At 46.2% G+C, this 24,756-nt stretch overlaps 2 protein-coding genes across 2 annotated transcripts; one reads left to right on the top strand and one right to left on the bottom strand.

Annotated features, from left to right (window-relative positions):
• The first annotated feature begins 148 nt into the window (after positions 1-148).
• Positions 149-6,199, top strand: Acot13 (acyl-CoA thioesterase 13). Its single transcript, XM_004669987.2, has 3 exons — positions 149-269; positions 3,463-3,647; positions 5,954-6,199. Exons 1-3 carry the CDS (start codon positions 189-191, stop codon positions 6,108-6,110), a joined length of 423 nt encoding a protein of 140 aa, XP_004670044.1. The 5' UTR covers positions 149-188; the 3' UTR covers positions 6,111-6,199.
• Positions 6,200-8,410: 2,211 nt separating this feature from the next.
• On the bottom strand, positions 8,411-20,181 carry C13H6orf62 (chromosome 13 C6orf62 homolog). The gene is made up of 5 exons (XM_004669988.2): positions 18,270-20,181; positions 16,510-16,686; positions 13,479-13,601; positions 10,163-10,297; positions 8,411-9,725 (listed from the first exon to the last, which is right to left on the bottom strand). The coding sequence occupies exons 1-5, from the start codon at positions 18,396-18,398 to the stop codon at positions 9,600-9,602; spliced, it is 690 nt and encodes a 229-aa protein (XP_004670045.1). The 5' UTR covers positions 18,399-20,181; the 3' UTR covers positions 8,411-9,599.
• Between the last annotated feature and the right edge of the window lie 4,575 nt (positions 20,182-24,756).

The following is a 24,756-nucleotide window of genomic DNA, read 5'->3' as shown; positions in this document are numbered from 1 at the left end:
TGTTCCTGACGGCGCGTGCGCGCTCGGTCCCGAGAGGGTGCCCGGAACGTCGGCGCGCGGGGTGCGGGGAACGCTTAGGGCGGCGCGCGCGTCGCCTGACCGGAATATAAAGGTGTGTGCACACTTGACCTTCTCGCGGCGGGCGTTCATGGTCGCGCAGGAGCCCAGAGGTTGGCGTTCTGTCCACGATGAACGGCCTCACCCAGACATTGCGGGAAGTCATGAAGGCCTTCGCCCAAGCTCGCGGTTTTGATAGAGTTTTGGAAAAGGTATTGAAGGCGAATAAAGTAACCTCTGGTTAGGGTCTTTGGGATCTGTAAATGCATCTTAGTCGTAGTGCTTACTAACTCCTGAAGCAGGTCGAGTGCATTGATTATCCGGTGTGAATCCGAAACAAGCATGCTTGTCTCATGGGGTGAGAATTTGCTCTGCATGCTTGTCTCATGGGGTGAGAATTTGCTCTTAAAAAAAAAATTTTTTTTTTTCGGTTTTCCGAGGTAGGGTCTTGCTGTAGCCCAGGGTGGCCTGGAATTCACTATGGAGTCTCAGAGTGGCCTCCAACTCACAGCGATCCTCCCACCTCTGCCTCCCAAGTGTTGATCGTTGAGGGAATTAAAGGTGTGCGTTACCAAGCCCAGGATTCTCAAAGTTGTCTCTCTCTCTCTCACACACACATAGTTCCCCCCCCAACACACTTTTTAAAGTTAATTTTTAATTTTAATTTTTTTTTATTTTTGAGAGGCAGAGAGAATGGACATGCCAGGGCCTTTCAGCCACTGCGAATGTTGTGAGTGTGCCCCCTTGTGAGCATGAATGCCATTGCACACTTGTGTCACTTTGCGGCTGGCTATGCTACGCGGGACCTGGAGATACGAACATGCATTCTTTGGCTTCTCAGGCAAGCGCCTTAACAACTAGGCCATCTCTAGCCCTTAAGTGGATTTTTAATGGAATTGAGAATAATTTATAATTCTTAAAATGTGTGGTGGCATAGCACTTGGGAGTACTACTTTAGGCCATTGGATTTTGTTTTTGTTTTTCAATTTTTCGATGTAGGCTCTCAGTCTAGGCCAGGCAGACCTGGAACTCGCTATGTAGTCTCCGTGTGGCGGGGACCTCCTACCTCTGCCTCCCGAGTGCGGACATGAAAGGCTCCTCCCTGCAGCTCTGCTACGCTTCTGGCGCTTGCTGACTCTTGGTTCTGGATTTCTCGTAACTTTACTCTGGACTAGGCTCATGCCTTTCTGCACTGGTTCTATCCTTTTTACTGTCATTCCTCCAAGTCTTTCTCTGATGACTGTGGGTTCTCAATTCCAAAGAAGGTCAGCTGCAAAACTTCTGTGTGGAAGCGCAGACTACAGAGGAGTCCTAGAGGAGCCTTCCGCAGCAGCTCAGCTTTCCTCTCTGTGTGGCATGGATGGGTGCTTTTTTAAAAAAAATATATTTATTTGTAAGCAGAGAAAGTTAGAAGAGAGACTGGACATTCCAGAGTGTCCAACTGCTGCAAATGAACTCCAGATGCTTGCGCCACTTTGTGCATCTGGCTGGCTTTATGTGGGTAATGGGCATTTGAGCCCTGGTTCTTAGGCTTTGCAGGCAAGTACCTTAACCACTGAACCATCTCTCTAGCCCAGCAGTGACGTTCTTGTCGTTGGGACAAAGCACCCGACCAGAAGCAGCTTAGCAGAGAAGAGGATTTCTTCTCAGGCTTACAGTTTTGAGGGGAAGCTTCACCATGGCAGAAAGAGGCTTGACTGCTGGTCCCCAGCATCACACATCCACGGCAGAGACACAGCAGCAAGAGCAGGCTGGCTCTGGGCACCCCGTGGGCTGGATTCATCTACCCCAAGGTCTGTCCCCAGCAGCATGTGCCTCCAGCAAGGCTCCACCTCCCAGTAGCCCCGCCAGCTGGGGACTAAGTAGGAGGCTTCATCACAACACCTGCAGCTATGGGGGACACTTGACCGTCACACCATCACTCTGCTTCTGCCTTTTTCTTCTCATTCCTTCTTTCCCGCCTCTCCCTTCTTTTTCTCTTCCTGCTCTTCTTCCTGTCTCCCTCCTTTCTCCCCTCCTCCCCTTTTTCTTCTGCTTTTTTCCCCTCTGCTCTCACTTCTCCTTTCCCTCTTCTCTCCTTCCTCCACATTCCCCTCTTCCTTTTTTAATTTTTTGTTCTTTTTAAAATTTATTTTACTTTTATTAATTGAAAAACATTACTGTGTGAACATACTACATATTGGTCATATTGCAATCAGGTGATACTCTTATGTCCCTTCTCCCCTGCTCCCCCCTCCACCGAATTATTTTTGTTGTTCTGTTTTCAAAGTAGGGTCTTTGCAGCCCAGCCTGGCCTCAAACTCATGTTAATCCTCCTATCTCTGCCTCCCTAGTGCTGGGATTAAAGGTGTGCGCCACCATGCCCAGCTTGATTTTTGTTTTTCAGATTGGGTCTCCTCATATAGCTCAGACTGTCCTCAAACTCATTCACTCAATTACGGCTTTTGAACACCTAATCCTCCCAAGTATGAGGATCACAGGCATGAAGCCACCACAACAGGCCACTTCTTAATTCGTGACTAAATTGAGTGTGACGTGTACTGAGTGGGATTGGGTGTCTGTAGATTTGCTGATATCTCCTCCCTGCCCTGAGCGCTCTTTGAAAACCAGGCTGTAGTCAGTGCTTAGTGAGCATCTGTCAAGTAAATGGCAGTGCCTAGTGGGAGGTCTAGTAGAATGCCTTCCACCTTGAAGAAACTCACCATCGCTTGTTGATTCAGTCTGGGCTTTTGTGAGCTTTGGGTGGGTGGTGGTTTGATGTAGTGGGGTTTTTTTTTTTAGGTAGGCTCTCACCTTGACCTGGAATTCACTGTATAGTCTCAGAGTGGCCTTGAACTCACAGTGATAACTCTTGAGTGTTGGGATTAAAGGTGTGCACCACCACACCCAGCTGATTTAGCTTTTTGAGATAGGGTTTCATTCATATAACCCTGGCTGGCCTTAAACTCACTGTGTGGCTGAGGATAGCCTTGACCCTCTGATCCTCCTGCCTCCACCTTCCAAGTGCTGATGTTAGGTGTATGCCACCAGACCTTGTTCAATCTGTTATTAAAGCTGCTGCTAGATATTGTTGGTTTTTGTTGGTGGTGGTGGTTTGTTTTTTTTTCCGAGGTAGGTCTCCCCCCCTTTTTTTTTTAAAGTCCATGCTGACCTAGAACTCACTGTGTAGCCCAGCTTCTAGTGACTGTTCTTTTGTTTTTGTTTTTTTCAAGGTAGGGTCTCACTCTACCCAGTCTCAGGCTGGCCTTGAACTCATGGTGATCCTCCTACCTCTGCTGGGATTAAAGGCGTGTGCTACCATGCTGGGCTCTAATGTCTGTTCTTAAAGGGCTGCTTGGACTTAGCCTTTTCTAGTACCATAGAATTAATGTTCAAAATTCTTTTGTTTGCTTGCTTAACATCTAGGTGACTGTTGTCTCCGCTGCTCCTGGGAAAGTAACTTGTGAAATGAAGGTGGAAGAACAGCACACTAATAAACTGGGCACCCTCCATGGTGGCATGACTGCCACCCTCATAGACTGCATATCAACAGTGGCTCTGTTATGCTCGGAAAGGGGGGCGCCTGGAGTCAGTGTGGACATGAACATAACGTATGTATCCACATAGCACCCCAAAGGACTTTTTTATAAAAGAATACTTATTTATCTATGTATGACAGAGAGAGAGAGAGAGGCAGATGGAGAGAATGGGCACGTCATAGCATCCAGCCACTGCAAACAAACTCCAGACACTTGCACCACCTTGTGCATCTGGCTTAATGTGGGTACTAGAGAATTGAACCTGGATCCTTTGGCCTTGCCAGCCAAGTGCCTTAACCACGAAGCCATCTATCTCTCCAGCCCTGGAAGAACTTTCCTAAAATGTGATACTTCATTTCGAGCAACCATAGCTAAATACACTTACAGTGTTAATCAAGGATGATCTTGGGGGTGGGGAGGTGGCTCAGTGGATAAAGTCCTTGCCATGCAAGCATTGAATACTTGAGTTCAGAACTCCAGGACCCATGTGAAACTAGATGCTGTAATCCCAGTGTGCTTAGAGCAAGAAGAGAGGCGTAGACAGGAGACTCCTAGACGAGAAGCTGGCAGGTCAGCTAGCCTGTGGAGCACAGTGGTGAATGAGAGGTGTGCCTCAGTCAAGGTGGAAGGCGAGACCTGACATCCGATGTTATCCTTTAATCTCTGTACGTGTTGTGTTGTGCTGTGGTACACGCCCATCCACACATACACATATCTGCGTGTTGTGTCATGGTACACGCACATCCACATGTACACATCTCCATGTGTGTTGTGTCCTGGTACACACCCATCCACACATATACATCTCCATACGTGTTGTGCCATGGTACACGCCAATCCATATGTACACATCTCCATGCGTGCTATGGTATACTCCCATCCACATATACACACACTGAAAATAATAAATGATGCTGAGTTACTGCTTACAGTGAAGTATAGCCAGACTTATGACAAACTCCACGGTCTTAAGAACCTAGAACTGGGCCAGGCATGGTGGCGCACACCTTTAATCCCAGCACTTGGGAGGCAGAGGTAGGAGGATCACTGTGAGTTCAAGGCCACCCTGAGACTACATAGTGAATTCCAGGTCAGCCTGGGCTAGAGTGAAATCCTACCTTGAAAAACTAAAAAAACAAACAAACAAAAAAATAAAAACTTAGAACTGAGCCATGGTGTGGCAAGCCTTTAATCCCAGCACTCAGGAGGCAGAGGTAGGAGAATCACTGTGCGAGGCCAGCCTGCGACTACATTGTGAACTCCAGGTCAGCCTGGGCTAGAGAGAGACCCTACCTCTAAAAAATATCCTAGAGCTGGGTATGGCGACTCTGGCCTGTAATCCCAGCATTCGGGAGGCCAAGGCAGGACTACTAGTTCCCGGCCATACTAGGCTACGTAGCAAGACCCTGTCTTATATCAGAACACCTGGAACTGAACAATTTTATTTATTTATTTTGTGATGGGGTGTTCAAGATAGGGCCTTCACTGCTGTCTCTGGCTATCCTACACCTTCCTGTATGCTTTATGTCTAGCTTTTAATACCTGAACTTGTGAAAATGCTATGTAAGTAGGTTATACCATACTCTTTGGGAAATAATGACAAAAAAATCTACATGTTCAGAACAGAGGCAAGTTCTTTTCAAATACTTTCAACCCACAGTTGATTAGATTCATGGTTTATAACTTTCATACAGTCCTACCTCGGCCTCCTGAGTGCTGATATTAAAGGCATGCGTTTTTGGAGGTAAGCTCTTGCTCTAGCCCAGGTGGACCTGGAATGGGCACTCCAGGTCCTCTAGCCATTGCAAATGAACTGCAGATACATGTGCTACCTTCTGCATCTGGCTTTATGTAGGTACTGGGGAATTGAGCCTGGATCCTTTGGCTTTGCTGGCAAGTGCCTTAACGACTAAGCCATCTCTCCAGCCCCTAAGTTACTTTACAGTGGAATCGGGTATTGATGTGAATATACACAACAAGGATTTCTTCATAGAAAGTTAAGCAAATCTAATGAAAACTATAGGAAATCTTGCACTAGCCATGAATAAGTAGGAATTGGGAAACTTCAAGGAGAAAAAGAAGAAAAAATCCCTTATTAATGTGAAAAGGAATATGAGTGATGGTTGGGTAAAATCACCTGGTCAGGAGCCGGGTGTGGTGGCTCACACCTTTAATCCCAGGAGTATTGCTATGAGTTCAAGGCAACCCTGAGACTATATAATGAGTTCCAGGTAGCCTGGACTATATAGCAAGACCATACATCAAAAAAAAGAAAAGAAAAATCCTGGTCAGGATCGACTACACGAATCTGGTGGAACCACAAGTTTCCTGATAGTGCTCAATTATTTAAGTCATGTCTTGCTTTCTTTTCTCTGAAGGTATCTGTCACCTGCTAAGATTGGAGAGGAGGTAGTGATTACAGCTCATGTTCTGAAACAGGGAAGAACGCTTGCATTTGCCTCTGTGGATCTGACCAACAAGGCCACAGGAAAACTAATAGCACAAGGGAGACACACAAAACACCTGGGAAACTGAGGGGCCAGCAGGGAGGCCCCAACCCCAGCCGCCAGTATCAAAGAGCTTCGATGTGAACAACTTTCTGAAATAAATTAGCAAAACCACAAGTAGCTAAGAAGTATTTTCTGGGGGAGGGGGACAAGAAATCAAATCAAATAAAGTTAGGGAGGCGGTGCTTTTCACTGAATTACCTTGTTTTACTTTTCAAGACACTTACACGTAGGTAAGTGTGGGTTCACACACCAGGGTCTCTTGCTACTGCAAGCCCTAGATCCATTTGGGTGCTGGAGAGTTGAATCCAGGCCCACAAGGCTTTACAAGCAAACGCCTTTAACCACTGAGCCATCACCCAGCCCTGTGTCGTCAGATTCTGGCTTTGGGCCTCCGGCCTCATGCCGCTGGCTGCCGACACCTCTTCTGGCTTGTTAGTAGCTCGGTGTTTTGAACACAGGTCCAGCGAAGCAGCTAGCAGGACCACTCTGAGATTACTGACGAACTAAAGCCGAATGCTAAGCTAAAGAAGAAACTACTTAATTTGGGCTGTAAAACTGGTAAATAGTAACAAAGCCTGCAATTGTGGAGGTTGAGCCCGGCCTCAGCATGTTTTCCGGCAGAGCTTTGGTACTTCACAGCACGGAGCAAAGGGTGCTCTGGGGCCTCAGAGGACGCTAAGGGCTGAAGTGCCTCCTGAACTCATCCTTCCGGTCCTTAGCAGACATCAGATCTTTTCCACCTTCTGTGTGCGACATGGCCTAGAGCCCATCCTGGAAAATTAAGGCTTGCTCCATGAAATAATCCAGCATTTGAAGCAAAGCACCTTGGTGATAGGTCTCAGTACCTCTCTAGTAACTGCACACAGCTCTGGGCTGGTTATCGTTTATATGAAAGGGGTAAAAACGCATAAAAAAAAGCCAAGCCCTTTGACTCTCCATCTATGATTGTACTGAAGACAAAAGTTCGTTCTTAAAGTATCTCCAAAGGTCTCAGGTCCAATATTTCTGTCAGTGTTAGTAACCATTTCATGATAAAATGAAAAGGAATGAGCTTCAAAGAACTGGGCAAGTGAATTTAAAAGTTGGATGTTCTATCAAAGGGATCTTTCTAAGATCAGCTGCAAACTCCCCGCAGCAGGGAGCAAGCAGGAGCCCCAGATCTCCTGTGCTTGGGACAGCTCAAGCTGGCGCAGACACTATGTAAAGGAAGTGCTCAAGGAAACCAGAGGCATGCAGTTAGGCATGGGGAGGGCAAGTCCAAGGCTGTGATGGCATCATTTCACAGCCTTTAAGATGGGTCAGTCTGTGGTGGGGCCCTTGATACAGGAACAGGTTATCTGCACGTTCCCATAGATTGTCTAATTAGGAGCAGTGCTTCCACACTGGCCATTCTAGCCCTGAAAACTCTCCAGTGCAAGATAAAATCCTATAGAGTGTACACCCAAATGTCAGCGCTCTGACACAAAAGCTAAGAACTACCTTACATCAAAGAGCTCTCGCATGGATCTAGCAGCCTATCCAGAATATTGCATTAGTTAGGAAACCAGAATGTGGATGGTAAAGTTGTTCCATGCTGAGCTTGACAACAGCAATGCCCATGGGACGCCCTGTCATGTGACCAAAATCTTCCTCTACTTCAAACATGGGCCCAAATACTAGGGGTAAAGTCCCATATATGTAACATACAGAAGTGGTCCAAAGCCTGTGCCAGCCGGGCATGGTGGCACACCTTTCAGCCCAGCACTCGGGAGGCAGAGGTAGGAGACCTTCAAAACATACACACAAAAAAGCTACAAATAAGTAGAACATGAAAACATGTGGGGGGAGAACCTGGGTGTACTACACAGGAACATTCCATAGGATTTCCTACATCATGGCAAAATGGCTGAAATAACTCAACATCACAAATGGTCAGCAGCTTGGCTTAGGCTGTGTGCTTGTGTCGGCTGGGAGCGAGTTGTGTGCAGGTCAGAGTTGGTTCTCTCCACCTTGAGATGGGGTCTGTTCTCCTGCCGTGGGAAGGCAGGCTTGCTGGGGTTATATGCACACCACGTTGCTTCTCAATCATACAAGGATTCTGGGGATCTGAATCCAGTCCAAAAGAAGAGCAAGTGCCCTTAACCACTGGGCCACCTCCTCAGCCCCAGGCAACTTTAAGCCCTCCACCACCAACAAACTCCTTAACCCATGAAATCTATTTCCACTATTTGAGATTCCCATTATTGAAGTTATACAAACTGTTGGTTTTTCTTCTGAATATGCTTAGCTACGGAATATAAATCTACTGAGGGACTAGGGATAAAAAAGTTACCACTTCAAGCTCTGTATATTCACCTGAATAATCAGGAACTTTCACCTATTTTATTTAGGTTTTCATGTTTTCAAATTCCAACCAGAGGAAGCTAAATTCAAGTGGAAAGCAGTAAGCACTAGTTTTTCTCCGGAGGAGTAGGGTCACTGAGATTCACTCCAGTAAAAGTATGCAACCCTTAAGCAAAGCTCTTCTTCATCGAAAAGGAAAAAAACAAAACAGAACAAAACTATACAGTAGTCTCTCCTTATGTTCATTGCACAAAACGAGTTCTGCTTTTAGAACTTTGACACTCTGCTTATTTTTACAATTTTAGACCCCAACTTTCAAACCTCTCTACTACTCCAAACACTCTTAACTTTCTTTAGGATGGCATAGAAACCAGTATTTCTGCAAAATTCACTGGAATTTTTGTTTGTAATTAAAATCTCTAACACCGTAAAACAAGATAGAAAACTCCTCAGCCCTCTACTGAGGTGGCTTTGCAGCTATGAATGTTTCTCAGTTTTGTAGCTGCTTCAGACTCCAGCTCTGCTTTCATGTGTGAACACAGCCACACGCGGCAGAACCTTCTAGAACAGCAACTCGGGGAAAGAGATCTGGGAAAAATACACGTATTTATGAGTACCAAGAAACAAACATGGCCAGTGAACTATGAGGCAGGAATGCCCACAGTGAGATGCTTTCCATTTCAGATTTCTTTCCCACGGTTGTATTTCTTTCTTAAACCACCACCCTGGTCATTAGCATGCACCTGACAGTGAGTGCTCTGGAGCGACGGTGATCATCGCAAAGCTACTTAGACCTGCCACATTCATTTCTCACCCGCTAAATACTGATGACAGATGTCAGAGGCAAAACCAGCACAAACGTGAAGACCATCAGTGTCACCTTGTGCCTGTGGGAACATGTCAGTGTTTCAATGTACAACAGTCCTTGCATTTCACATCCCTCTAAGATGCCGATGCAGTGCAGCAAGTCTGCAAAGCATCTTCTTTCACACAGTCCACGCAGAAGACATCTTTTTAAGTTCTGAGATACAAATGGCTAAAAAAAAAAAATCCAGGATGAACAAGTTTCAAAATGCATAGTGTTCTGTGCATGAGTCCATTTTCCTTAAACTCTGAAAGAAAAGTGATGAGAAAACAGAAAAGAAAACTGCTGCTGCGTTCTCCATCTCCCCACTTGCTGGCCGGTGCTCATTTACTCTGGCATGTAAGGACGGAGGTGATCCTCTACGGTGCCGACTGCCCAGTGGGTGAGCTGCTCCTGGGGCAGGTAGAGGCAGATGCTGCATAACTTGAAGATGGTAGCTTTGTTTTTTGGAGTCTAAGAAGAAAAATTAGTAATTTTAGTAAAGATTTAACTTAATTTTCACTTCACGTCAACCTCCACATTTACTAAAAACCTATGGCATAGTAACAAAGTGTATCAAACAAAGGGAGAAACAAAGTCCCTACCCAAGGTCTAGTGAGGATCATGCTTCGGCATAAGATACAAAGAAATATGCGTACAAAAAGAAATGCCTGGGGCTGGAGAGATGTCTTAGCAAAGCCAAAGGATCCCTGTTCAGTTCTCTGCAACCCACATAAGGCAGATGCACAAGATGGTGCGTGCATCTGGAGTTCGTTTGCAGTGGCGTGGCAGCACACGCCTTTAATCCCACTGCAGCACTCAAGAGACAGAGGTAGGAGGATCGCCACGAGTTGAGGCCACTCTGCGGCTACATAGTGAATTCCAGGTCAAAAATAAAACAAAGACCTTACCTGCAAGTGCTGCCTGTCAATGAAGAGAAACACTGACTGGTTAGGATTGTTGACAACAATTCCAGTCTTGTCCTTGCGGCTCAGTACATGCAGAAACTGTTTTTCATAGTCACCGTGATGAAACTCAAATTTGGCCTAATGACAAAATATAAACATGTTACACAATTTCAATTCTGTGACACCACCTAAATCATCACTGCACCTATATGCACATTTATGCTGGTCAAAAATAAAAATTAAGAGCTGGTGGCACACGCCTTTAACTCCCAGCACTTGGGAGGCAGAGGTAGGAGGATTACCATGAGTTCAAGGCCACCCTGAGACTACATAGTGAATTCCAGGTCAGCCTGGGCTAGAGTGTGACAGACCCTACCTCAAAAAACCAAAAATAAATAAAATAAATTTACTTCTCCGTTACTCTCAGAGTGAAGTCTTTTATTATTAAGACCTCTCAGGAAATTTAGAGTGGATCAACTACACACTTGGGTTCCATGTCTGCAAACCCAACCAATCCCTGATTAATATGATGGGGGAAAAAAATCCCAGCCACTGAGACTATACAGTGAACTCTAGGTCACCCTGGACTAGAGTGAGAACCTACCTCAAAAAAAAAAAAACCACCCTTATCTTAACAAAATGGACTTTATTATTTGGGGGGGGTGGAGGCCATTCTGCCCTAAACAATACAGCTTGGCAACTATTTACATAACTATTATATTTTATTAGGCACAAGCTATTGTATGATGACTAAAAATAATATGGAAGGTTCTATCAAATAATAAACCATTCTAATATAACCTCAGCATACGCAGGAGTCCTGAAACCAATCCCCATAAATATAACCACGAGAATGACTTGAAATTACTCTGTAAAATTAGAAGTGCTTATGAATACCCTACTGCTTTATTCAGTCCAGTAGCTATTGTAATAATTAGACAACTTTTCATAAAAGTTCAGGGAACTTTTCAGTGAGTTTGAGTGTGAGCTTACAGCCTGTCTAGGTTTTTGGTTGGCAACTTTTTTCAAGAGTGAGAATTGGTGTGCCAGGGTCTCAGCCATTGCAATTGAACGCCAGACGCCGACACCGCCTAGTGGGCATGTGCAACCTTGTGCTTGCCTCACCTTTGTACATCTGGTTAACGTGGGATCTGGAGAGTTGAACATGGGTCCTTAGGCTTTGCAGGCAAGCACCTTAACCACTAAGCCATCTCTCCAGTCCCAGTCCGTCTTGGTTTCTATCCTGAGTGACATAAATGAATGACTTTGGGCACATTACCTACTAAATCTCTCTGCCTCCATGTCTTGTTCTGCCAAAGAAGGCTCATTTCCTCCTAGTTAGGAGAATTGAGGGTAAATGCCCATGTAAGATACTTAGGAGGAAGCACAGGACACACTGGCTCTCAATGCATGCCAGCCATGATTGCAAAGAAAACAGTGCTTGAAATAAAATATGGAAAGCGGGAAAATCAGCACGTCAGACATTCAAAACCGTACATATTGTTTCCAATGGAAAATGCTGAGCTAACAAACAAAATCCCTCACACCTCCAGTGAGCAGTCTAGAAGTAAGAACTAAGGGACAAGCTTACTGTGAGAACTATGCACATGCCTTTTGTTGTTTTGTTTTGTTCGTGTAGTTCTCACTCTAGCCTGGGCTGACCTGGACCCACTGTAGCAGCCCTGAACTCAGTGATCCTCCTCCCTCAACCTCCAGAGAGCAAGGATACCTGTGTCACCACTCCCAGCTCACATGCCTATCTTTTTAGTTTTGTTTTTTTTGGGGGGGGGGCAGACAGAGAGAAAAAATGGGCACACCGAGGCCTTCAGCCATTACCAAAGAACTATAGACACGTGTGACCTTGTGTCACCGTGTCTGGCTATGTGGAATCTATAGATTTGAACACAAATTCTTTGGCTTTGCAGGCAAGTGTCCTAACTGCCAAGCCATCTCTCCAGTCCCCTATTTTTATTTTTCGTTTCATTCCTATTATTCTGAACTTACACTCTCTAGAACATTCATGCCAGTCATCAAAATGTTGGGAAAGATTAGTACATGCTTGTAACCTGTGAGGACCCAGGCTCAATCCCAAGCACCAAAAAATTTCTGTATATTTCATACATGGGCTTGTAGAACATGTGTGTGTTTTTTTAAATTTTTTAAAAATAGTTTTATTTGCCATCAGAGATAGAGACTGTGAGCGCACCAGGGCCTCTTGCTACTCCAAACGAACTCTAGTACCTCATGCAACTTATGCATCTGATTTTATGTGGGTACTGGGGAAGTGAACCTGGGTCAGCAAGCTTTGAAAGCACATGCCTTTAGCCACTGAGCTTTCGTCCCAGCCCTAGAAAAACATTTCTCAGCCCATTTTAGCAGCCTGTTGTGACGAAATAAGGTCACACATTTTCTAAAGCTCACCTTTACAAGTCAAATGACAACCCTCAAAGACTTCCTATGGCTCCCATTTCAGAAACAAAATAGAGGGCTGAAGAGATGGCGAAGCAGTTAAGGCCCTTGCATGCACAGCATGCGGACCTGGGTTTGGTACCCTAGCGCACATGTAAAACCAGATGCACAAGGTGGTACACATGTATCTAGAGCTCATTTGCAGTGGCTAGAGACTCTGGAATGGCCATTCTCTCTGTGTCTTTGTCTCTCTCTCTTTCTGTGTCAAATCAACCAACCAACCAACCAACCAACCAACCAACCACACTAGAAGCTGGGAGTGGAGCCACACACTTTTAATCTCAGCACTCAGGAGGATGAGGTAGGTAGGAGGATCACCTTGAGTTGAGAGCAGCCTGGGCTACAGAGTGACACCCTGCTATAAAAAGGGGGGAGGTGCTGGAGAGGTGACTTAACAGTTGAGGCACTTGCCTGCAACACCAAAGAACCCAGGTTCAATTCCCCAGGGCTCACATAATCCAGATGCACAAGGGGGCGCATGCACCTCAAGTTCATTTGCAGAGGCCGGAGGCCCTGGCATATCCATTCTCTATCTGCCTCTTTCTCTGTCTCAAAAAAAATGGGCGGGTGTTGCTGGAGAGTTGGCTTAGCAGTTAAGGAGCATGCCCGCGAAGCCTAAGGACTCAGGTTCGATTCTCCAGGTCCCACGTAAATCAGGGTCTCTAGCCACTGCAAACAAACTCCAGATACCTGCATCCCCTTATGCATCTGGCTAACATGGGTCTTGGGGAATCAAACCTGGGTCCTTTGGCTTTGCAGGCAAATGCCTTAACTACTAAGCCATCCCTCCAGCAACTTTTTATTGAAAGCTTCCATATACCATGACATACTTCATTTTAGAATTACATACCTGAACAGGCCTAAAAGGCTCATCAGATTCCTTCCATCTAGAAAACAGGAGACAGACAATTTTCTCAATATCATTCCGAGGCCAAAGAATGAAATCCATCTCCTGCGTACAGCCAATTACATCCTAGGAAATGACAGAAAAATGTACTTTGCAAGAAATAAAGCTGAAACAAAGGCACAAAGTACAGGGTTTGTGCTCAGAATCACTGCATAAGACAGGCAACCATACACCATTTCATGTCGTAAGAGGTACCAAGAGTAAGACTGGAAATAATTCAAACAGTGCGTGCCAGAATTATATCTTGAGTCATCAGTCCAGTGTTCCATTCCCCAAAGCCTAAGGCTTTCAACACATGGTTAGATCTACACTATGGCTGATGGTCTTTGGCAACAGTCTTTGCTCCTTTATTTCCATCTTTCAAAAATCAAAGGTGTCTCAAATCTTCTCCTATGACTAACTGATCACAACTGAAATACTATTATTATATGTTAACAGAAAACTACTTTTGTCTACTCATTCTCATAGCCAATAAACATTGTCCAGATCAGTACAGTTCTCTCAAGTCTTCCTCCACTCCAACAAACTGCGGACTTCTTGAGTATGCCTCTAATTAACTTTCAACATACTGTAGAAGGTTTTTACAGGAAAAAAATTGGGGCTGGAGAGATGGCTCACCAGTTAAGCACTTGCCTGTGAAGCCTAAGGACCAAGGTTCAAGGCTTGATTCCCCAGGACCCCCATAAGCTAGATGCACAAGGTGGCGCACACATTTGGAGTTTGTTTGCAGTGGCTGGAGGCCATGGCGGGCCCATTCTCTCTCTCTCTCAAATAAATAAGTAAAAATAAACAAAACAAAACAAAAATTCCAAGAGGGCACACCAGTACCTCCTGCCACAAGAAATCTACTCCAAACATATGTCACCATTTTGTGCATATGGCTTTATGTAAGTACTGGGGAACTGAATCCAGGCTATCAGGCTTTGCAACCAAGCACATTTAACCACTGAACCATCTCCACAGCCTATTGTAGAAAGTTTGTTCACAGGGGCTCCTATCCTCTCTCTCTGCCTCTTTCTCCCTCTGTTTCTCTCACAAAAATTAAAATAGGACACTCAAGAACAGTTAAAAGCCAAAGGACCTAGGTTTGATTCCCCCAGTACCCACCTAAAGCCAGATGCACAAGGTGGCACATGCATCTGGAGTTCACTTGCACTGGCTAGAGGCTCTGGTGTGCCCATTCTATCTAACCAACTTTCTCTCTGATAAATATTTTTTAAAAATTTATTCACAATCTAGGTGTGGTGGCACATGCCTTTAATCCCAGCACTTGGGAGGCACAGGTAGGAGGATAGCAGTGAGTTCAAGGCCAGACTGGACTAGAGTGAGACCCCAACTCAACTGATGTCCCACAACTAATGAGTAGATAATGAAGATGTGGCACATTTATACAATGGACTTCTACTCAGCAGTAAAGAAAAATGGAAATATGAAACTTCCAGGAAAATGGATGATCTAGAAAGTATTATACTTAGTGAGGTAACACAGGCCCAGAAAGCCAAAGGTCACATGTTCTCTCCCATATGTAGATCCTAGCTACAGATGATTGGACTTCTATGTGAGTAGGAACAGAACTCAGTAGCAGAGGCCAGGAAGCTAGAAAGGAGATATAAAGGGGGAAAAAAAGGGAGGGGGGAGGACTTAAGAGGATGGCATTGTATATGTAAGTTGAAGAACAGATTAATGGGGGTGAAAAGGCCTAATGGAGGTCAGGGGAAGAGACTGAGTAAATGAAAGGTGGAGGGAGGGCTAATCAAAATCTAACAGGATAGAAGTCATATGGAAACCTACTGTTTTGGACAGTGGAACACTCAGAAGCTATAGTTACTAGAAAATTTTCAGTGCCAGCGATGGGATACCTTCCAGTGAGTTGTTGGCCAGGGAGGTCCCTGACACCCCCATAACATTACAGGCCACTGCCAAGGCCTTGGGTGCAATAGTGGCACATCTGTTATGGGAGAAACCTATGGCTCTGGCTAAATGCATATACTTTGCTCACCAAACTGCCCAGTAAACACTTCTCTTAATGCTCATACCCATATATTAATGCTACTCTCACTTTTGGTTAGAGAAGCTTCTCTTTTCAGATGGCAGTGACCTTGGGATGACTTAGAAGGCACCATGGTGCTGAGAAGTGAGAGCTCAGCACTGAAATATCTCTACCACACCTTCCAAGGCTCAGGATCCGTTGTGGAAGAGGTGGTGGAAAGAGTGTTAGAGCCAAAGGAAGGGTAGGACTCCTTATAACGTGCTCTTCCAGACACAAAATGGCCTGGATATCCATGACGTCACAGTGCCTGACACTACTTACATAAGACCATCATAATAGGAGGAAACGATGATGACATCAAAATAAAAAAGAGACTGATTGAGGGGGGAGGGGATAGGATGGAGAGTAGACTTTAAAAGCCAAAAATGGGGGAGGGAGAGAATTACCAACGGATATTGTTTACAGTTATGGAAATTGTCAATTAAAAAAATTTTTTTAAATGGAAAAAAAAAAATCATAGGGCTGGAGATGACTCAGCAGTTAAGGTGCTTGCATGTGAAGCCTAAGGGCCCAGGTTCAATTCCCCACTATCCACATAAGCCAGATGCACAGGTGGTGCTCACATATAGAGTTCATCTGCACTGGCTAGAGGACCTGGCATGCCCATTCTCTCTCTCAAATATATATATTTTTAAATTATCCACAATAATAACATATGCCATCATCATAACTCTAATAAGCATCCATATTTTTATTTGAAGTCAATTCTTTTCTAAAATTTAAAACAATTTTATACCTAACCCTTAAATTCTCCATAAGAATCCAAACTGTTTAAGGAATTCATCTGCATGAGTTATCTGTCAAACGATCTGAGGCACGCTAGTACATGTTGAAGACCTCTAGACAAAAAGACACTGATTTTCCGGGAGGAAACTTCAAGCTTTAACTCCCACACTCCCGCCGGTGAAGGTGCACAGAACTTACCCTCCGCATGGACTGGTACCGAGGGGCGTGCAGCTGCACCACATCCTTCTGTAGAAGCTCCACAGAGCTCTCCAAGGAGTAGCTGGAGTCCCGCACACCTTTCAGAATATTTTCTTCATAATTATTTGTCATGACTGGTATGACCTCAGACACTTCAAAAAGTGCTGACTTTTTCTTCTAAAAAAAAAATTCAATAATGGACTGATCATATAATTTTACTGGTTCTATTTACACCAAAACTGAAGTCAACAGTTAAAAGAAAACTCAAGTATTTAAATTAGGTTATTCCATAAATGGTGTAAATTTCCACTATTCTTTTTGTACACTAGCATTTGAAAGTACAAAAACAATGTACAAAATTTGCTTCACAATTAGTTAAACTATAGCACTCCTCACTAGCATAGGTCACTAATGATTCAGGGCCACTGTAGGACATGATCCATTCACAGGCTAAAACCACATGTTCACATAATTAAGGAACTATTGAGTACATTTTGGGTCACCTTATGGTGATGCCAAGAGCTAATCTTACCACTGGTATCTTGGACTCAGAACTGACAATGCAACACTTTCACCTAAAATTTCCATCAGTTTTGTAGTCAACTAATTAAAAAAAAAATAAAAGCACAAGAAAAACAGAAACTGTGAAAGTAAAACCTCCATGATATGACCCATATTTTCACACTTAAGTCTAGCAATTCTGTCACTGTAAGAGCAGTTCTTAAATCCAGATGAGCTAAGAGAGAATAACTTGGTAACTGCCACACACTACCAGACACCACACTATGATTCTTTTTTTATTCTTTTGATTTTTCCTTTCTTCTTTTTTTTGAAATAGGGCTTCACTCTAGCTCATGCTGACCTGGAATTCACTATGTATTCTCAGGGTGGCCTTGAACTCATGGCAATTCTCCTACCTCTGCCTCCTGTCTGCTGGGATTAAAGATTAAAGACGTGCACCACCACGCCCAGATCTGATTCTATTTCTGATGTGAAATTAGCTGGTGTTAGGTCAGAAGTACAAAGTGCTTCATTGTATTCCTAACCCAATCTCAGGGCAAAGAGTCTTCTTGATGAACTTGACTGCCCAAAACTTAAATTTATCTGGTATGTAACTGTGGGCTTAATTCTGATTAAATAAAAAATAGTAAACTTCCACTTTGTGTATTTTTAAATTTATAAGCAAAAATTAACCATTACACTCTTTAATTGCTCCTAAAGCACAAAATGTATTCTATTTTATTAAATGTACATGAGAAAAGATTAAGCTTTGAACAGGCTTTTTTTGTATTTCGTTGGTTTTTCAAGGTAGAGTCTCACTCTAGCTCAGGCTGACCTGGAATTCACTATGGAGTCTCAGGGAGGCCTTGCTCATTGAGATCCTTCCACCTCTGCCTCCCCAGTGCTGGGATTACAGGCTTGCAACACTATACCCAGCCTGAACAGGCTAACTTTAACATGTGAACATTTGATTTCAATTTACTTTCAAGACATCCTATTTATTCTTTGCAAGGTTCCCGTGTTATCTACAAAGTGACCCATCCCACGGCAAGTAGACCGTACCAAACTTCAGTATTTGAAGCTGATTAATTCAGTCCATAAGTTACAGCAAATACAGAACTCACAGAGAGCACCCTTGGGGATGAGAAATAAAACAAGCTTTCTCCCCACACTCTGAAACTCCATCTGAACAGTCATCTTCACACACACACACACACACACACACACACACACACACACACACACACAGATTACTTTACCTTCTCCTTGAACACAAAGGCAATATACATCTTGAAGTCAAACTGGTCAGCTAGAGATTCCTTTTTCTTTCTAAGCTGAGCACGGAGTCTGTTCAGAGCTTGTTTCTTCCGGGAGTTTGGGTCCCCCATTTTGAAATACAGGTGGTACTAAAGCCTTTGGAAATTGTCACTAAACTATGGGCACTTTTTCTTAAGACTCAAGTACAACAGAAACAAGTCATATTTTTCCTGCTAATATGATTGAATAGCTAAAATCACAACTCTCACCCCAAACTGCACCGCTGACAATATTAGCAGACTGTCATATTACAGGGTCAAGAAACAAAAGCTGCTGCCCAGTCATGTTTGGACAATATTCGGGTTCAGATGGGAAAAAAGGAAGGGGAGGAAGGAAAGAAAGACGACAAAATACTTGGAACTAGCGTTCTGGAAAACACATCTGGTTTAACTGCCCAAATCAAGGATGTGAGGGGAAGTGAAAAACCTATTACCAGGATTTAGGTGTGCAATAAAACACAGCGGATACCAGTCCAATCCTTGAAACCCATCCGGATTTTCCCTTTTTAAAAAAGGAATTAAGGAAAAAAGGAGTGGGAAATGTGATCGTTGCTTCCCAAATTAAAAAGACAAAATTAAAAAATTAAAAAAAGAGGGTAGGTGAATAAACTGAAATATCCAATTGGATTTTACCCAGCCAGATCCATGGCTGTAGTACCTAATTAATTCTCACTTATTTCAGATTTCACTATTGCTATGAACTGTCAGTGCCTGTTATTGATTACACTTGGTGGTGAGCAGAGAGAAAGGTGCAAAATCAGTGGAGAACGGGGAGAGGTCCAGGGTTTCCCTGCAATCAACTACAGTGTAGACGGGGGGCGGACAGCTGTTGCCCAGGGGAGCCACGAGAAAAAACAGCGGAGTCATTACCAACTTCCCCATCACCCACGTTTTCACCCTCAGGCGGCGGCTAGCGCTGCGGCCAAGGAGAACCATGATGGCAGAAGGGAAAGGTGGGGGTGGTGATGGTGTAGTATACGGTACTAACTGTTAAAAGCTTGCGGCTCTGCGGTTTGGCCCTGATCAATGCCTGGGGATCCCCAACAACCCCTCGGGCCCTGCGATGGGGGTTCTACATTGGCCGAGGGAGCTCTCCGGAATGCGATCTACACGGCACCAACCCCTGGTTCGGATTCGGGACGGTGCGTGTGTGGGGCGGGAGGGGGCAAGAGGAGTGCGACTATGTCCGTGTGAGCATGCTGAGGGCCAAGGTGACGGTTCGACACCACGTCCCGGGCAAAGGGGCCCAGGGGACCACCGGCCTTTGCAACCCCACCCCCGGCAGGTCCCACCCCCACCCCCTTGCCTTCAGCGGCAACGACTCACGGGATGCCTCGGGTTCTCACTCATTTCATCGTGGAAAACAATTCCCGCCCGGAGTCGGAGGAGGAAGGAGAGGGGAAAAAATATGAGGAAAGGATCAGTTGGGGCGAGGGAGGAATAAAAAGTAATTGCGTTAATAACAATTTTTTTTGAAACAAGCCCACACACACCCTCCCACCCAAAGGAAAAAAAAATTTAAAGGGGGGGAAAAGTTGCGGGATTCCGGATTCGCTCTCCCGATCAACAGATCATGTTTCCAGATTTTGGGTGGCTCGGGGCGGGGTGGATGGTGACTTTGCCTCCCGACGTGGGAACGGGGGTGCAGGGGAGCGGACGGAGAAGCTGGAACCGAGCGGGGTGGGGATGGGTCTCGGGGGAGGAAAACACAACAGAACAAAACAAAACTCCCCGGTTCCCCCTCGTGCCCGCGGAGACCGGGACTCGCACAGGCCGACTCTGTCTGTCTCGGGCGGGGTTCGAGGCCCTCCTAGCCGCAGCCTGCGGGCGGAGCGGTGGTGGCGGCGGAAGAGGCGGCGGCGGCGGCGGCGGCGGGGGCGCTGCTCGCGGCACGGGCGGGAGCCATGTCAAGAGAAAACCACCAGCCGACGGAGCCCCTCCATGCCCGCTGCGCTGCGCACTGTGGCCGGGCCGCGCGCGCTGCTGCTGCCGCCGCTCAGCCCCCGCCTGGGACCCATAGTCTGGCTCGACGTCCCCCCCGGGGTGGCGACGGACAAGGGGCGAGGACGAGGAGGGAGCGGCGGGGCGGAAGAGGAAGGAAGCAGGGAGAGAGCAAGCGAGGCAGAGAGGGAGGAGAGGGCAGACCTAACGCTACAGCGGCCTGTCAAGACTGCCTACGGAAGCCCCCCCGGGACAAAAAAAAAAAAAAAAAAAGCTAGTTGAGTCCAAGCATCGGATTTCCGGTCTTAGTCCAAACTCGGGGAGAAGGAAAAAAACAGTCCGGGTTCCGGGAAAGAAAATTTAAAAAAAAAAAAGCATCCAAAACTCCGAAGGCGGAAGGTGAATGTCCGCGGTGTCACGGCCTCGTTTCCCACCCCCCCCACAACCGGTGGTAGCGGAAGCGGCGGCGGCGGCGGCGGCAGCGGCTGCCTCGGGCGCCTCCCGGGTCCGGGGCTGAGTCGCGTTTGAGGAAAAGAAAATAAGAACAAACAACTTAAAATGGCAGCGACGGCCGCTGCGTCACCCGCCCCTCAGCGGCACCGCCCCGCGCTCTCTGCGCCTGCGCGGGCTCGGGTCGCTACCATCGTCGCAAAAGTAAGGGGGAGGAAGAAATGTAGGACGTGAGGTTTTTCCGCGTGATTAAGGAAATGAGTCATAAACTCAACACGGTATTAGGTGCAAAGTGGCGGTAAATTTCTTCACTTGAGGTATTTCGCTTTCTGTATGATACTGCTTCCTCCAAGGGGACCTTGAGACCAGATACTCCCCTCTCCCCCGACGTGGAACTTCCCCGCAGTGAGAAGGGAGCTCCCGCCGCTCCCCAGCAGTCCGGGTTGGCTCCTCGCCCCGCCTCTGATGGCGTCATAAGCGCGCGCCTTTACGTCCTCCGCGACAAAGCACCCGGATGGTGTGTCGCTCGGCCGCGGTCTGGAGGGCAGCTCCAGACTCAGCCTTTCCCCGGAGCCTGGCGAGCGGAAGCGAGGGGAGTGGGCGTGGAAGGGGCGGGGCGAGGGCGGCAAAGGAAAGCGTCTGTTAGGACATCCCGTAGAAGATGTTCTGTCGGGGTACCCCGCGACCCCAAGCGGGAGACCTCCTCGCCCTGGCGGGGAGTGGAGTCGGGCTGCAGCAGAACGTGCCTCGCCTTCGCCCGCCACGTGCACGCTGAGGATGGCCCTGTGCTTTGTGACAAGGTCAGCGCGTAGGCGTGGCCAGGAGAGAGACGGCCCCCAGCGAGAACTGGGGCTTCCCAGGACCCCGGACCTGCAGCCTGGCCCTCCTGTGACTCCCTGTCCGCAAGCTGCAAAGACGGATGCTGTGCAACGTTGGCAACTTGAACTACACCGTCCTTGACCCCTAAGAGCACTGGATCCGTTTAACAGCACTGATAAAGATAATAGACATTGTTACATAAAAATCAAAGGTCAATACTCGACCCCTGTGCGCTTGGACTGGCCGCTCCGTGATGAAGCCTTGGGAGGCCAGTCTCCCAAACTTGCTTCTCCCCCCCCCTACATAAAAGCAAAATGTACTAGCTCTAACTTTTTTTTGGTCCATGGGCCAGAGAAATAACGAATCCACCTCTCAATGTAAATTGTCCAAAAGCTGAGTTTTTCTCAAATGTATTCCCTAGCCTGGAAAGACAGACAAAGCTTGTGGCAGGTGTAATGGCTCTTATTTATCCCAGCATCCGGGAGGCTGAGGCAGGAGGATTGCTAGAAGTTTCAGCCTCAGCTAGTGAGTTCATGTCTAACCTCAGAGACCTGAACTCAAAAATATAAACCCTAGCCGGGCGTGGTGGCGCACACCTTTAATCCCAGTTCTCAGAAGGTAGAGATAGGATCGCCAAGAGTTCAAGGCCAACCTGAGACTACATAGTGAATTCCAGATCAGCCTGGACTAGAGTGAGACTCTACCTTGAAAAACCAAAATGTGTGTGTGTGTGTGTGTGTGTAAACCCTGGCTCAAAAACAAAAACAGAAGGAAAAAAATGGGCTGGAGAGATGGCTTAGCCATTAAGGCACTTGCCTGCAATGCTATAGGACACAGGCTTTGTTTCCCCAGGACCCAGGTAAGTTAGATATTCAGGTGGAACATGCATCTGGAGTTCGTTTGCAGGGGCTGGAGGCACTGGAGTGTGTCTTTCTGTTTCTCAAATAAGTGCACGCCTTTAATCCCAGCACTTGGGAGGCATGGGTAGGAAGATCACTGAGTTTGAGGGCACCCTGAGACTGCGTAGTGAATTCCAGGTCTGCCTGGGCTGGAGTGAAACCCTACCTTTTAAAACCAAAAAATAAAAATAAAATATTAAAAAAAAAAAAAACTGGCCAGACATGGTGGTGCATGCCTTTAATTTCAGCACTCCGGAGGCTGAGGATAGCTGTGAGTTTGAGGCCAGCCTTGAACCACAGAGTGAGTTCCAGTCAGCCTGGGCTAAAATGAGACCCTACCTTGAAAAAAATTAAAAACAAAAGCAGGCTGCCCGAAAACTACCAGGCGCTCTTGTGCTATTCTTTCATTTTTACTTTCTTAGGCCCATTATGTAAAAAAAAAAAAAAAAAAAAAAAAAAGGGAAGAGGAGATTAAGTATGCACATGCTAGGCCCTTCTGTGAAGCAAGCTTTGACCGCTGAGCAGTCTCTTCAGCCCCAGGCCCATTCTCTTGAACCTTTTTGTTGTTGTTTGCTTTTTTTTTTTTAATTTATTTATTTATTTATTTGAGAGCGACAGACACAGAGAGAAAGACAGAGAGAGAGAGAGAATGGGCGCGCCAAGGCTTCCAGGCTCTGCAAACGAACTCCAGACGCGTGCGCCCCCTTGTGCATCTGGCTAACGTGGGTCCTGGGGAACCGAGCCTCGAACCAGGGTCCTTAGGCTTCACAGGCAAGCGCTTAACCGCTAAGCCATCTTTCCAGCCCTGTTGTTTGCTTCTTTGAGGTAGGGTTTCATTCGTTCTAGCCTAGGCTGACCTGGAATTCACCATGTAGTCTCAGGTCTCAGGGTGGCCTCGAACTCACAGGGATCCTCCCACCTCTGCCTTCCCAATGCTGGGATTAAAGGTGTGTGCAGAGAGAGAGGGAAAGAATGGGTGTGCTAGGGCCTCCAGCCATTGCAAATGATCTCCAGATACCTATACCCCTTGTGCATCTGACTTAAATGGGTCCTGGAGAATCAAACCGGGATCCTTTTGGCTTTGGCAGGCAAACACCTTAACCTCTAATCCATCTATCCAACCCCTGTTGTTGTTGCTTATAATTTTTATTTGTTCACTTTTATTTATTTAGTTGAGAGCAACAGTTCAATTGAGGCAGATAGAGAGAAAGATAGAATGGGCACACCAGGACCTCCAGCCACTGCAAATGAACTCCAGACACCTGCACCCCCCCTTGTGCATCTGGCTAACGTGGGTCTTGGGGAATTGAGCCTCGAACCAGGGTCCTTAGGCTTCACAGGCAAGTGCTTAATGGCTAAGCAATCTCTCCACCTCCCCCCCTTTTTTTAAAGAAATAATTTTTAAATTATTTATTTATTTATTTATTTGAGAGCGACAGACACAGAGAGAGACAGATAGAGGGAGAGAGAGAGAATGGGCGCGCCAGGGCTTCCAGCCTCTGCAAACAAACTCCAGACGCGTGCGCCCCCTTGTGCATCTGGCTAACGTGGGACCTGGGGAACCGAGCCTTGAACTGGGGTCCTTAGGCTTCACAGGCAAGCGCTTAACCGCTAAGCCATCTCTCCAGCCCTCCCCCCTTTTTTTTAAAGAGAGAGAGTGGACACACCAGAGCCTTCAGCTGCAAATGAACTCCAGATGCATGTGCCCCTTTGTGTGCATGTTACTAACCGGGACATGAACACATACACCTATACTCCTGTAAGAAAAGTATAAGAAAAAAGCAAAAGAGAACACCAGATTTGATCTCTACAGACAAGGCTGTTTTATTTACAGAAAACAGTGAGAGGCCTCAGCTTTCCCATGGTGTGAAGGCTGAAGCACTGAGCCAGACTGGGGTGTAAGTTTATAAGGAGGATTTTAAGAAAAACAGACTGGACCAGGTGCAGTTGATAAGAAAATTGTAGCGGTGTGTGTCCTTGTTCAGAACAGGCTTCCTCAGCCAGGATTGTCTAAGCGAGGATAGTCAGATGGTCCCTGGTCCTTCAAGGCCATCTGGGCTAAGGGGGAGTGCATCAGTCAGGGAATGGTGCCAAGCCAAATGCCTCTGTTGTTTCTTTTATTGCCTGAGAGCTTTAGGGGCAGTTATTAATTCTTTAGTTCCCTTTAGTTTTCAGGGAAGGCTATTTACCCTTCAAATACCAATATGTGGGAGGTGGTAGGAGGAGCATCGTGATGGCCCAGAGACCCAAAGTGAGTATATTTTCCACTCACTGACACAGGAGAGAAAGTCATGAACATGAGGACAGAGAAGTGGAGGGGA

Source organism: Jaculus jaculus, chromosome 13 (genome assembly GCF_020740685.1).
Source record: "Jaculus jaculus isolate mJacJac1 chromosome 13, mJacJac1.mat.Y.cur, whole genome shotgun sequence".
Taxonomy (NCBI): domain Eukaryota; kingdom Metazoa; phylum Chordata; class Mammalia; order Rodentia; family Dipodidae; genus Jaculus; species Jaculus jaculus.
This window is presented reverse-complemented; position numbering and strand designations above follow the sequence as displayed.

Excerpts from the sequence above, each read along its gene's own strand:
- Acot13 (XM_004669987.2), top strand. The coding sequence starts at position 189 with ATGAACGGCCTCACCCAGACATTGCGGGAAGTCATGAAGGCCTTCGCC. Across the intron at positions 270-3,462 it reads TTGATAGAGTTTTGGAAAAG|GTGACTGTTGTCTCCGCTGC; the intron begins GTATTGAAGGCG and ends CTTAACATCTAG. Across the intron at positions 3,648-5,953 it reads AGTGTGGACATGAACATAAC|GTATCTGTCACCTGCTAAGA; the intron begins GTATGTATCCAC and ends TTTTCTCTGAAG.
- C13H6orf62 (XM_004669988.2), bottom strand. The coding sequence starts at position 18,398 with ATGGGGGACCCAAACTCCCGGAAGAAACAAGCTCTGAACAGACTCCGT. Across the intron at positions 13,602-16,509 it reads GGTACCAGTCCATGCGGAGG|GATGTAATTGGCTGTACGCA; the intron begins GTAAGTTCTGTG and ends GTCATTTCCTAG. Across the intron at positions 10,298-13,478 it reads AGCCTTTTAGGCCTGTTCAG|GCCAAATTTGAGTTTCATCA; the intron begins GTATGTAATTCT and ends TTTTGTCATTAG.